This window comes from Hibiscus syriacus, unplaced genomic scaffold, assembly GCF_006381635.1.
Source record: "Hibiscus syriacus cultivar Baekdansim isolate YM2019G1 unplaced genomic scaffold, ASM638163v2 tig00117056_pilon, whole genome shotgun sequence".
NCBI lineage: Eukaryota > Viridiplantae > Streptophyta > Magnoliopsida > Malvales > Malvaceae > Hibiscus > Hibiscus syriacus.
In genome coordinates this window covers 2,919,753-2,934,005 of record NW_024063539.1, presented here as the reverse complement: position 1 = coordinate 2,934,005, position 14,253 = coordinate 2,919,753, and the positions used below count along the sequence as shown (strand labels likewise).

Here is a 14,253-nt window from a genome sequence, read left to right as displayed (position 1 = left end):
GTAAAAATTTTGGGATCCAATAGTCGATGACGACAGCAACCGATGTTGATTGATGGTGATGGTGGTGAGTGATGACTGACGATAGGAGATTTTGATTGAATTCAGAGATTAAATTAATATTTTATCTAAAATTTATTGGTTAAAATGATATTTTATCTAATTTTAAGGTTTAAAATAAACATTAACCTCTTTTGATTAACGTGCAACATCATTAAATTAATTGGAGTTAATGGCTCAATGACTAAAATGTAATAATCAATAATATAAGTAATCAAAATTTAATAAATCGATAATGTAAGTTACCTATAAATAACTCTTTTTTTCGGTTTAGTGAGCAAAAATATACGAATATAAATAATTTATCCTAATTTATTTCTAAACATTTAAAATCCATAGAATCATTAAATAATACAAAAGATTGAGAAGGCCCAATGAATTCTAAAAGTCTGATATTTTTAATATAAAAATTGAATTTTCCATTTTTTCGCAATTTTAAGATTTTATGAATTTTAAAGGACTTTAATTTTTTTTTTTTTTTACATAATATGTGACTACCAACCTGTTTTGCATTTTTTTTTAAGAAGAACCAACCTGTTTTGCAAGATTGCAAGCACGATCAGGAGAGTTGAGAATCTCATAGTAGAAAACAGAGAAATTTAGTGCCAGTCCAAGTCGGATCGGGTGAGTTGGAGCCAACTCGGCGCCGGCAATGTCCTATGAAGAAAAAAAACTTGAGGGTTAATGTCAATAGAAATGCTTGAAGCATATCTCTAAGAAAATAAAGCAACAATTTTAGAAACCTGAGCAGATTTATAAGCAGTGAGAGTACTCTCAGCATCTTCCTTACGTTCGGCTCCAGCCTTGAATTCAGCCAAATACCTATGATAATCGCCCTTCATCTTAAGATAAAAGACCTTGGAGTCTTTAGCGGAAGCCGAAGGGATTAGCCTGGAGTCAAGCAGCTTCAAGATCCCGTCACAGATGGAGGAAAGCTCGGACTCGATCTTGGCCCGATAATCACGTATGGCATCGACGTGATCCTCATTACCACGGCTCTCCTCTTTCTGCTCGATGGAGGAAACGATCCGCCACGAAGCACGGCGTGCGCCGATCACGTTCTTGTAAGCGACGGAGAGAAGGTTCCGTTCCTCGACGCTGAGGTCCTCGTTGTCGGCGGAGAGGGAGACCTTCTCCATGAAGTCGACCATTTCGTCGTAGCGCTCGGCTTGCTCGGCGAGTTTGGCCATGTAAACGAAATCCTCGCGGGAAGAAGGGGCGGCGGCCATTTCGTGGGGTTAGGGGATGGGGTTGAGCGAAAGGGGAATGGGAGGAAGGGTAGGTTTAGAAAATTGATTTAGATCATTTGAGAGGATGGGAGAAGTGTGGGGGACGATGATTGCGTTAGAGAAGGGAAGCTGGGAAACATGGGATTCTGAGTTTTTGGGTAATTCACCAAAGCTGAACACTCGGTTTCTCGCCCTCTTTTCGAGGGAGTACTCCATTTCAATATATGCATGGGCTTCTGCTTCGGGTACTCATGCATGGGTTTCTTGGACGATCTCCTTTTGTCCTATCATTATAAAAAAAATATCACATAATAATATTATTATTTCGTAAAATATATAACATCATTGTTTTTAAATTTTTAATTTTCATTTTTACGTAAGATTACTTTTTTTAATCTTTTTAAAGCATGTCATTCTTTTCTATTTAGTATTGAGATATCTTCGCTATTATCATATTTGTCTACCTTGCATTTTTCATTCAATAAAATGCTCGACGTGAAACCATATAGTCAAATAATAATTTTGATATCATTTGTCATGTGATCATTACCTTTTTCACCTACAGGTTATATACTAGATTTTCTTTCTTAAAGGTTCTAGTTTAAACCCCTCAAAAATATTTGTTTATTTTTTTCTTATAAAGAATAGTTATATCAAACCAACATCATTTTATTGGGACATCCATATAATTGCATCATTACCAAATTAATGATCTAATAATATAATTAAAGTTAAAATTAAAATTTAATATTATAATTTAAACAATTAAAAATTCATTAATTAATCCGAAGATACATCTAAATCTTAATAACATTTGTTGTAATTTAATTTAATAAAAAAGTGATAAGCAATAGAGAAAAGGATACAACTATAATAATTTTTTTAAAGATACATAAGCCTGAAAAGTTGTTAAGATATTGCAAGGCTGAACTCTATCGGCACTTGATATCTTGGACATTTCTGGTCACCAAATTTACTATCATGGCGCATCTCATTTCTGCAGATTTCTTCTTCTTGATCAATTTCATCAACTGCACTTTCCCACTCAATTTGGAATGGCAGTTCACTGCCAATAACCCTGATTCAATATCACTTTGCAAGCTTGAATTATTTGGTATATTGCTTGAGTTCAATTCCACAGCGACATTCATCTTCTTTGTGGATCTTGCCTTGCTTCTTCCTTTAGCAACCAATGCATCTCCAACTCCAACTCCCCCGTAATCGAACGAAATGGTGGTGTTTTGGAATTTGAAGTGGCCGAAATTTGTGTTCTTTACGGCAACTTGGGCGTTGAGTTTAATGCTGAAAGAAGGAGGGTTGGGGGCGGACGCCGTGAGATCCTGGACGGTGATAGAGTGGACCCTGAACTTGGGATTTTTGAAACGCATGACTGTAAGTGAAAAAACCAAGATGACAATAGTCTGGAAGATGGCGAAAGCTAATGCGTAAACAATCCATTTCATGCGTTTCTTTCGCTTCAGCTGCTTGGAAACCTCTGCAGCGGACTCCATTTCTGTCTTTTTCTGTTGGTAACTTTGATCCGCCATTGCTGTATTCTCAAAAGGAAAAGGCTACTGTTTTTTCTTCCTTTTACCTCTTGGACTTGTTATATTGGAGTTTGAAAGAGAAATAGCTGAGGATTGAGGATTTGAGGTATTAGTATTAGCTTCATGTATATATATATAATTACAATGTACAAGTGGAAGTTGATATCGTTAATGTAACATAGTACAAAACATTAGCTAGGAAAAAGTTAGAAAACTGAATCCAATCCAATCCAATCCAAACCTAACCACAACCCACCAAAGAACAGTTCAAGCTCTCCAGTGTGTAATTAGTAAATATAAACTCTTCTTTGACTAAGCATGAAATGCTTCTATTTTGTCAGGCCAAATATTCCACTTTCTACATTTACATAAGAATCAGACTTTGAAGTTTCGAAAGAGCTTAAGATTTTTTTTTTTAAAACATATTAAAATATGTATATTTCAGACAATAAATTGTTACGCTGAGGTTCTCGTAAAAAAAAGGATACATGTAAATGGTACAATTGTTTTGGTCCCAATGATCTTTGAAGCAAAGCAATTACTAAAAAGAAGTGAAAATTAGCTCGACATAACTTGCTTTAATTCCTTCCCAATACATTTGTTTGATACTGGTGACTTTGTGGTATATGTTGCTTAAAAGTTTTACAGAAGATCCTACACGGCTAACTACTTTAGTGGTGTCAACTTAATACGGTTTTAATATCCTGAAATATTATAAAATAAAAAATAGAAGAAAGGGATAAATTATAAAGTTCAATGCAGTCAAATAATATGGAAAAATATAAAAATAAATGTTAAAAAAACAATTCATTACAGTGTATATGACACAAAATTCATAGAAACGTTCGTAAGGACTAATAATTCCTTAATTATCCAACCATTCGCTAAGCTTGCAAGACGAAATTTCTCATAACATGTAACTACAGAATGTCAGACAATAAATAAATGTTATCATCCAGTATATACAAGAACCAACAAAGTGGATCTTATTGATCAACACATGAGTGAACCACTAAAATAGAATAGACGTTAGATATCAGATTATGGTTGAACCAACAAGTAGATATTATAGATCATATCATGATTGAACCGATGAAATTACCAACTCGATCATGGTTTAATTTGCATATACTTCCTCTTAAACAAAACCACCCAATATAACATAACAAGTATACCATGCTTTCATGATGCAGAATCAGAATCAGGATGCATGTACAGATCAAGTTTACTTCAGAAACATACACGCAAAGATTAGACATATGACAAAACCATACATACAATTCAAAAGATACACCATAACAACGGAAACAAAAACACACAAAATTCAAATATGTTTCCTTAACAAAAAAACAATGCTTAATCAAACTTAGAGTTAAGAAAGAAATTATATTATCACACTTAGAAGGGTCCTTCACATTGCTTAAGGAAGATGCAGTTTTGACGGCAATTTCACGAGAGAAGTTGTGCTTTTCGATTAAGTGATCAGCTAAAGAAAATGAAGATTTTGATTCCTGGGTGGCAGCAGAGACGAAGAAAGCAACAGAGATGGGATAACAAGAAATGGGTTTCCGAAAACAGGATGATTTATTGAGAGACAATGAGATAAGAGATCTGATAATAGGGGGTGCCATTTTTTCCCCTTTTTTGAGGTTTTACAGGTTTAGATTCGCTGGTCTTCTTTTAGCATAACTAACAGAATTTACAGAGATATTGCTGATAAATCTTGCCTGTAACACCAGCTTCCGTCTTCCTTCTGACACTGATATTGCTGATAAATCTGGGTTCTTTCGGTTTCACGACCTACAGAGAGCAATACTCTAAAACAAAGTTTATTTGGGTTTAGGGCACAAATTTAGCTTCAGATGTTCGGGTTTTGCGCCCACCTTGTATGCCCAATAGTTTTGGGTCACAAGTTACAACATTTCTTTTCTTTTTCCCTATTGCATTTCCACTTTTTTACAAGTTCGGTATGGTTATTTATTATTTTCTTCTTATATGGTGTATTATTTAAGTATTTTATATTTAATTAATTAATTTAAATTAATATAAAGGTCCATTATAGATTATTTTTCTGACTTAATTTGTTTTATTCAAGATATTAAGATGTGTTTGGTTTACGGATCATAAAATTATCTTTTAAAATAAGATTTTAAGATTTATAACACTACCTTATTAAAATTATAAACATGATTTACTGTGGCCTGCAATAGGTCAATCCAAATGACATTTAGGTTAGCAGTCCGCCTCCGGCAGCAAAATGGAATATCAGAGTAGAAGTTCACCGGAGAGAAAAATAAAATCTCTGAATAATTACAAGTACTAACACACTTGCCGTGAAACCTTCTGTATGCGTATATAAATAAATTTAGAAATTGGAGCAAATACGGTAACCATCACGAGTGCATGCGCATTATAAGGCTTGGCTATACAAGCAGGCCTTTCAAGAAAGAAAACGGAGTCTGAAAAATGTAATATTAGTAGTCCATTGCCAACAAAACATCTTAAAAATTATTAGTGATGCATAATATATATAGATAATGATTCAATCTTCAACGCACAAATGATTTTTACTAGTAATAATCAATAGACAAATGGATACAACTGCAAGAAATTTTTTAAAGATACATATGATATATAAGCCTGAGAAGTTAAGATATTGCAAAGCTGAACTCTATTGGCACTTGATATCTTGGACATTTCTGGTCACCAAATTTACTATCATGGCGCATCTCATTTCTGCAGATTTCTTCTTCTTGATCAATTTCATCAACTGCACTTTCCCACTCAATTTGGAATGGCAGTTCACTGCCAATAACCCTGATTCAATATCACTTTGCAAGCTTGAATTATTTGGTATATTGCTTGAGTTCAATTCCACAGCGACATTCATCTTCTTTGTGGATCTTGCCTTGCTTTCCTTTAGCAACCAATGCATCTCCAACTCCAACTCCCCGTAATCGAACGAAATGGTGGTGTTTGGAATTTGAAGTGGCCGAAATTTGTGTTCTTTACGGCAACTTGGGCGTTGAGTTTAATGCTGAAAGAAGGAGGGTTGGGGGCGGACGCCGTGAGATCCTGGACGGTGATAGAGTGGACCCTGAACTTGGGATTTTTGAAACGCATGACTGTAAGTGAAAAAACCAAGATGACAATAGTCTGGAAGATGGCAAAAGATAATGCGTAAACAATCCATTTCATGCGTTTCTTTCGCTTCAGCTGCTTGGAAACCTCTGCAGCGGACTCCATTTCTGTCTTTTTCTGTTGGTAACTTTGATCCGCCATTGCTGTATTCTCAAAAGGAAAAGGCTACTGTTTTTTCTTCCTTTTACCTCTTGGACTTGTTATATTGGAGTTTGAAAGAGAAATAGCTGAGGATTGAGGTATTAGTATGAGCTTCATGTATATATATATAATTACAATATACAAGTGGAAGATGATATCGTTAATGTAACATAGTACAAAACATTAGCTAGGAAAAAGTTAGAAAACTGAATCCAATCCAAACCTAACCACAACCCACCAAAGAACAGTTCAAGCTATCCCGTGTGTAATTAGTAAATATAAACTCTTCTTTGACTAAGCATGAAATGCTTCTATTTTGTCAGGTCAAATATTCCACTTTCTACATTTACATAAGATTCAGATGTTGAAGCTTCGAAAGTGCTTAAGATTTTTTTTTATTTAAAACTTATTAAAATATGTATATTTCAGACAATAAATTGTTACGCTGAGGCTCTTGCAAAAGAAGGGTTGAAAGTAGATGGTACAATTTTTCAGAACATATCATCATATCAGATATATGTTTCAAAATATAAACATGAATAAAATACAAATATATGAATGTATCAAAAAATATATAATACATTATTTATGCGTAAAAATACAATATAGAGTTTTTTTTTGTACTTAAGGTTCATGTTTGATATTGAACTTCAATCGAACTAAGTTTTTTTTGAGCTCAAATCGAGTTTCAATTTTCTATTTTGAGTCGAGCTTGAAAATTTTAAATTCGTAAGCTTTCGAGTCTAATCGAGCTTCATTTTTATTTATTTCAAGTTCGAGTCGAGCTTAACAATTTTAAACTCTTCAGTTTTCAAATTGAATCGAGACAAACTCAACCATATTCAAACTCAACTCAATTCTTTTACCGCCCTAATTGTATGCCAGTGGATGGAGGCTAGAGGGGGCCATTGTTTCTCCCATGCTCTCAAGTACATTGCTCCCCTCATTATTGCTTCCTTAACTTTCCTTTAACCCCTACAAAAAATATATTTTTGATCAATATATTTTTTAAGTACACAAATGATCACTAAATTATGCTTAAATGATATTTTAAAGTAAAGTACACAAATGATCACTAAATTATGCTTAAATGATATTTTTGATCAATAAAGTCTCATAAGTCACAAAATATTACTTAAATTTTCTCAAACTATTACAAAATAATTCTTAAACTTAACATGCAATGATCATTTTATAACAATTCAATAAGTTTAATGATCATTTTATAACTTTTTAAAATTTTAATAAAAATATCATTTTCATTTATCCTATATCTTATCACTACCTAACGCATTGGCATCACTACAGAGAATATAAAGCAACCGATAATATTACTGGTAGTGTATGTTGATGGACAATTGAGCAATGTATTTTATGTTTTGGTTGGTGGAGTGAGATATCAATTTCTATTGGCAAATATGAATTGGAATAAAATGGGATGGATTTACAAGTTGAGGGTATCATTGGATCATGAAACTTTTATTATACTTGGATGATTAAAAAAACAAGTATGGAGTGGCATTAATAAAGTAGGCAAAATTAAAGCAAAGAAGGCTGTGGATCCCCTCCCTCCTTTTTGTTTTAAAAAACAATATCTGATGCCCAAGCACTCCTCCGAGACATTAAAAAAAATAACACACAACACAGGTTCATAAGTAGCATGTCCATTTCACCGACCCAGCAGATTTTGATCAGATTTAGAATTAAAAAAATCTGACACGACTAATACGATATTATATTATAATTATCTTTTATATATTTAAAAATAATTATGATAATATCATTTTTTATTTTATCTTTTTAATTAAATTTTTATTTTACATAATAAAAAGAACTTTATAAATATAGATAGAGTCCACTCAATGCAGGTTTTGACCTAAAATCAAGTCGGATTTTAGATGGAACATACCCTCTTAAATTTAATTTAAATTAGATAAAAATGAAAGAATTAAAATTTTAAATTGAATTCTGGGTAAAAAAGCCAGCTAGACCCATGGGCTCCCATTCATAAGTGCCTATGCTGTTCGATATAACAAGGGAAACAAAGAGAATCACCAAGAAGTCTGCCATGAAAGGACGAGAAACCAAGGGAGTTCCTTCAGCAGATTTGCTAGTATGTCTACCGTCTCGAGCCCGTTTAACCTTGATGCCGAAGCCAATTTGTAGCCCCACGAGAGCATCAGAATCCAACAAGCACCACCACAATCACCAACATTACCACCGTCGTCTCCTTAAGAAATCAAGCACCATAAAGGGTAGTGGAGGTTGCAGTGGCAGCCGTTCTAGCCCTTTGCTTTGGGCTAAAGTCAAGCAAATAGGACCCGACATCACGGAACCAACCTCCCCAAAAGTCACATGTGCAGGGCAGATCAAAGTCGGGTCTAAAACAAGTTCATGTAAAACCTGGCAATCAGTCATGGAAGAGATCGAAAAGATTCACAACAGCCGGCATCGTAAAAGGAGACCAAGTTGGGTGGAGTCTCTTGGTTTTAAGAAAGAAGTCGTGCAATTCTTAACGTGTTTGCGGGGCATTCGTTTCGATTTTCGATGCTTCGGGTCTTTTCCCCGATCCGACATCACTTCTGATGACGAAGATGAAGAATCCCAAGAAAATCGCAACCATGAAGATGAGGACGAGACCTCAGGAGCCATCTTTTCCAAATGGCTAATGGTGCTGCAAGAGAATCACGACAACGGGTTTTATAAAGAAGAAGAAACGAGGGTCCACGATCTTGTTGATGATGATCAAGCTGCGATTCCACCTCCGAATGCACTCTTGCTTATGCGTTGTAGGTCTGCTCCTGCAAAGGCTAGGAAAGAAGAGAATGAGGAAGACAAGAACAAAACAAGGAAGTTGAATCCATTAATGGAAGAAAAAAACAGAAAGACAAAAGAGAGCTTGGTGGTGATGGGGTACGAGTACGACTGTGATTTCTACAAAATTTCAACTGAAATTGCCAAAGAAACATGGGTTGTTGGTGGAATGAAAGACCCATTGTCCCGAAGTCGAAGTTGGAAGAGTTGATAAAGATTTTCCCAGTGACCTAATTTCCTTTTTCTTGTTCATTTCGTGAGGAATAAAGTTTTCTCTGTGCTTGAACTTTGAATTCCAATATGAATGATTTACAAGTTTGTATCTTTATCACACCCTAATATGTACAGCTTTCCTGAGTTATTATTTCAGTTCCTTTTGATATTGATTTGCAGGAGGTTCTTCACCTCCTTAGATGTATACAAGTTATGATTTAACTCATCAAAAGCTTAAAGTTATGAACTTGACAGTGAATATAGAACACAAGCTTAAGCCTTAAAGTGATTCTAAATCATAATTTCCGGCTAAAATGAGAAGATAGATTTAAATTATTCAAAGTATCTCTGCCCATCGTGCTTTTCATCATTCTACGCCACCTTTTTCTCTGTCACTATCACCGGCCACGCCCACCATTAAACTTTAGAAATTATACGAAAGGTAATAGAAAATTTTAAAATACATCTGGTTAATATAACGTTAATAAACCACATAAATCTTCAAATCTTATTAAGAGCCTAACTTTTTATGTTGAATAAAGAAATATTTTAGGTTGAAATAAAAAATGTTACATTATTCATAACATTTTAATTAATTTGTATAATTTTTTTCGATTACATCATAAACCCCATAATATAACATTTTAGATGTAACCGAAAATATCACAAATTTGTATAATTTTTTAAATTGAACAAGATAATATTTTATGTTGAAAAACATCTTAAATTAGATATTACACGTAAGAAATAATTAGTTTTTATAAAACAAAATTAGATATTTTTTTTTACTTCGTTTGGATCAAATGAAATCTTGAATTGTTAGTGTTTTATTTTTCATATTCAAGATGTTCTAAATTTATACACAATTCTACATATTAATAATTTATTTATGTTGGTTTTGTCACCTATAGGTGTTCTTATTATATCAATATTTTTCATTGTTTACATTTATATTCATATTTTTTATGTTTAGAGAATTATAAATTGTATATATTTTTTACATACTAATAATTTTTTATGCATGTATTTAAATATTTTCGTGTATTTGTGAGATATTTGTATTTAAAATTTTATATTGCATTGATTGCATAGTTTATCATAATGATTCAATTTATATAATAAATTATGTAATTATGTCGTATTTGTGCTGTATTATAATTTATCTTATATTTTTACCTAATATTTAATAATATGATTGAAGTTGAGGAAAAAAATAAACTTTCTATTATTTCAATTGAATTATTTTGTACCAAAAATAATAAAATAAATAATTTCTTAGAAGAGTATTGTTCTTCTTAGAGTTTTTGGATTTGAACAGCGACGTTTACAGAGTGTGTATGCTGTTAATGGTGAAAGATTTTGAACATATACTATTTTATAATCACTCCAAACTATTTTAAAAAAATTATAATTCTCAAACAACATAATTATAAAAATATTTAACTTTTACTAAAATATTTAACTTTATGTAAATGAAAGAAATAATATTTAAAAAGTAAAAGGATACATAAATACTATTGTTATATTAAACTAAATGCGAAGATATTTACTCTTTGTAAATTTCATTACTGAAATTTACTCTCTCTCCTATTTTGCTCACTAAACTTAATATTTTAGGTTTTTTTGTTCATTCCACCATTAAATAGTTAACGGCGTTAAAATGACGTGTCGTTTTAAAAAGATAAAATTTTCACCAAAACAACATTCTTTTACATATATATGACAGCCCATTGCCCCCACTTATAACGTCGTTAGTGAGAAAATGGCTGAGTAACCAAAAAATCCAATGTATTAAATTCAGTGAGAAAATTGAAAATATTTAAAACATGCGAGTGAAATAAGAGATAGAGTAAAGTTCAGTTATCAAATTTGTAATTTACCCTTACTCTTATATTCATGCACAGTTTTGTGTCAGCCTTAAACAGAGGCCTTAAACTCTTCAGCACGCTGTTTCTTGAGCTGGATGCGAGCCTTAAACAATGCCCGGTCTACTTCATCATCTCCAGGTGTTTCCCTTATCAATATCTCATAATCCTGAATTGCCACTTCCCATCTCTCTAGCTGATTTTACATAAATAGCAAATGATTTGGTCAACAAATATTCAACGCCAATCTTTGCATGCTTCAGAAAAGGTAAAAATTGTTTACCTTATACCTTGCCATTACAATCAGCTCTCCTTAGCCTTGCCTTGCTGTAAGAAGGCTGCACCTTAAGGGCGACGGTGCAATCCTCGATGGCCTCTTTGAATTGGCCTAGCTTAGATCTACAGGCTGCTCTGTTGCATAGCAGAACTGAATTGTATGGAACATTCTCCAGTCCTTTACACTATGGAAGCCTCCGAGAATTTCGATGCCTTGAAGAGCAAGTTACCGCTCAATCGAGCTGACGATACTGCTCTTGTCTGCTTTATCACTAGTGTTATTTCTTTGTTGTGTGGATCGAGTCTGGCAGCATGCTGAGCTGCTGATATAGCATCATCTAGCCTATTATAATCAGACCAAGTCCACTGTTAATTTTTTGGTTCAGGTGAATTCTATATTCCAAATATATTTACAGAAACCAATTATGGAGATTTCTTTCTACTAACCTGCCAGAAACCATGAAGACCAGTGCTTTGATCATTAAAAGATAAGCACTCACGGCCATACCGAAGAAATTTATACAAGATTCAACGGCAAAATTCGTTCCTTTGCTGTGGGATGTATAGGCTTCTTGATGCCTGTTGAGCTTCAGAAAGGCCTCTGTTTGAAGAGCATAAACCTGGTGACGATCACAAAACATGACCTTGAACATTTTTATGTAACTAGATGCTGCAGATGTTAAAAAGAGACATGTTTAAATAATAAAAAGAACAAACCACAGGTGCAGAATCAACTCCAGAGGTTATAGCACATTGAGTCTCCTTAAGTAGAGTATTCCATTCCTTTGATTTTTGAGCATCTGCGCATCTTAAGGCAGTGATCGAGAGCCTGAGCTTTAGCAATGTCGTTGGAGTCGGCATGATTTCCAGCATATTCGTAGTGATCCAATGCTTGTTTTGCTTCTCCCAATCTGCATGGAAAATTGAGATAATCATATAGAAAACTGCAAGTAATACTAATTTCCAATTTTCTTTCCGTAGATGATTATACAAGGTTGTTCTTTACATGAGTCTATGGAATGTTGTTACCTGAGATAAATTGTTGCCAAACGGTGATGAGCTCTGCAATAAGTAGGATCAAGCTGAATAGCTTCTTTACACTCAACAACTGCTTCCATAACACTGCCTAAACGTAACAAGGCAGCACTCTTATTACAATGGTACGTCGCCTTCTTCGGACCGAGACAACTTGCTTGTTCGTAAAGGGTCAGTGCCTCTTCAAACCTTCCCCGGTTGTATGCCTCGTTTCCCATCTTCTTCAATACCTCAAAATCTAATCCACGAAACCGTTTAAATTCGACACTTGGCTTCCTTATAATATTGCCCATAGGAGAAGCAGTAGCCGGAATAAGAGCTTTTGTATTGTTTGGTTTTTGTTTCTGTAACTTTGGATCACATGTCAAGTCTTGTGACAGCCTTGTTTGAGTCGAAGCAGACGAGGATGATGCTAAGCTTCTTGCAGCATCTAAGGATGTTCCATTGTTCTTTTTCATGTGAGAACTCGAAACCGAATTCCGAGGTTGTTTCAGGGGGACAAAATCCACTGAGCTGTCACGTCTCCTGCCGGAATCATTGATTGAAGGTTTCTTAGACTTAACCGTGACCGGTTCCTTGGGAACCTTGTCGATGCCTTTTGCAGGCAAGGCAGGCAGTGATGATTTTCTCGACCATTTGGTCCATGGATGGAAAATTCCTCCCATTAAACCACAACCCAAATCTTGCTCCATTGAATACTTCGTCATTTAACAACTATAAATGCATGTACAAAGAATGAACTCGAAGAAGAAGAATAATGAAAGAAATGAAAACTTAAACAAGAATAAACAAATGGAAGATTAGAAAGGGAAAAACAACAAGAGATGGGTTGAAAGTGAAGGATTCAATGTAGCCTGGAAGATAAATTTATATCAATCACTGCCCTCCAAAGTGCCAGCGGCTTCCAAGAAACCAACTTTATCTTTATATATAGGAACAAACAGGGGATGCATTCAACCTGCAAACATTTCTAAAAAATAAATGCTAAAAAGAATGTCTTTGTTCATTAGTTGCATAATTATTATGATTTGTTAAAATAAAACAAAGAATCCAAACAATACATTGTGGTGATCCCTTGTAGATACAATAACAAGAGTCGCTGAGATGATTTGTTTTAATAAACAATTTCTAGCAAGTGCCTTTTCCCTTGTAGTTCTACATATCTTTTAAATTTTGTTGAACTTTTGCTACTTGAAATGAAATTAAGATACTTTGACCAACATCAACCCAAAGCAAGGAGGAAAAAATACCAGATATTGAGGGTCATATATCGCTAAAAGAAGAGGCATCACGGGTATACTGATTTGGGGGTTAGTTAAATTTGCGGTAAATTACATGAAGTTGTCCTTTAACTTTTAGGTGCTTACATTTTGGTCACTTAAATTTTAAAACTTATATTACAATTACTAATTTTAATCCGCTTTTTTATTATTTTTGTTAAAAAAATATGATATGACATGTTAAAGTCATCTATTTTTCCCAAGAACCCTAAGTTTGTGCGTTCACCTCCTTTCATGTGTCGTTGTTCGAGATGATGTTCTTTCCATCTCGTCACCACTAACAAAATCTATCGTACTCAAGAACTTCACCATCTTCCTATATTTGTCACGATCATTTCATTCATTTTTTCCTCATCTTCCTATCATGGAACAATTTCAGCTCGACGAGCTCCAAGGTATATATTTTTTAGGTCGGTGAAGGATGTAAATTTTTGGTCGGGTCGGCCGAAACCCGACCCATGCCCATCCTTAGTCGTGGAGTAAGAGTAAATGTATGAGTTTATTACTATAAAGAATGAAATTGATTGAATGATTACAAATGAGGGGAGCTCTCTATTTGTAGTTGATGCCCTCGAGATCCGACGATCTATATCAAATACATCGACGACTTATATTGATCCTACATTATGAAGAACTTTATCTCTGAGGCATTTGA

General features: G+C 34.0%; 3 protein-coding genes and 2 pseudogenes across 3 annotated transcripts; 1 reads left to right on the top strand and 4 right to left on the bottom strand.

Annotated features, from left to right (window-relative positions):
• Nucleotides 1-576: 576 nt before the first annotated feature.
• LOC120198192 (14-3-3-like protein) lies at nucleotides 577-1,320 on the bottom strand. The gene is made up of 2 exons (XM_039199561.1): nucleotides 801-1,320; nucleotides 577-714 (listed from the first exon to the last, which is right to left on the bottom strand). The coding sequence occupies exons 1-2, from the start codon at nucleotides 1,284-1,286 to the stop codon at nucleotides 577-579; spliced, it is 624 nt and encodes a 207-aa protein (XP_039055492.1). The 5' UTR covers nucleotides 1,287-1,320.
• Nucleotides 1,321-2,218: 898 nt separating this feature from the next.
• On the bottom strand, nucleotides 2,219-2,881 carry LOC120198085 (late embryogenesis abundant protein At1g64065-like). Its single transcript, XM_039199470.1, has one exon. It carries the CDS (start codon nucleotides 2,831-2,833, stop codon nucleotides 2,219-2,221), a length of 615 nt encoding a protein of 204 aa, XP_039055401.1. The 5' UTR covers nucleotides 2,834-2,881.
• A 2,623-nt stretch (nucleotides 2,882-5,504) lies between these two features.
• LOC120198086 lies at nucleotides 5,505-6,236 on the bottom strand (annotated as a pseudogene).
• A 1,898-nt stretch (nucleotides 6,237-8,134) lies between these two features.
• Nucleotides 8,135-9,191, top strand: LOC120198297. Its single transcript, XM_039199634.1, has one exon. The coding sequence runs from the start codon at nucleotides 8,184-8,186 to the stop codon at nucleotides 9,138-9,140; it is 957 nt and encodes a 318-aa protein (XP_039055565.1). The 5' UTR covers nucleotides 8,135-8,183; the 3' UTR covers nucleotides 9,141-9,191.
• A 1,868-nt stretch (nucleotides 9,192-11,059) lies between these two features.
• Nucleotides 11,060-13,025, bottom strand: LOC120198186 (annotated as a pseudogene).
• Between the last annotated feature and the right edge of the window lie 1,228 nt (nucleotides 13,026-14,253).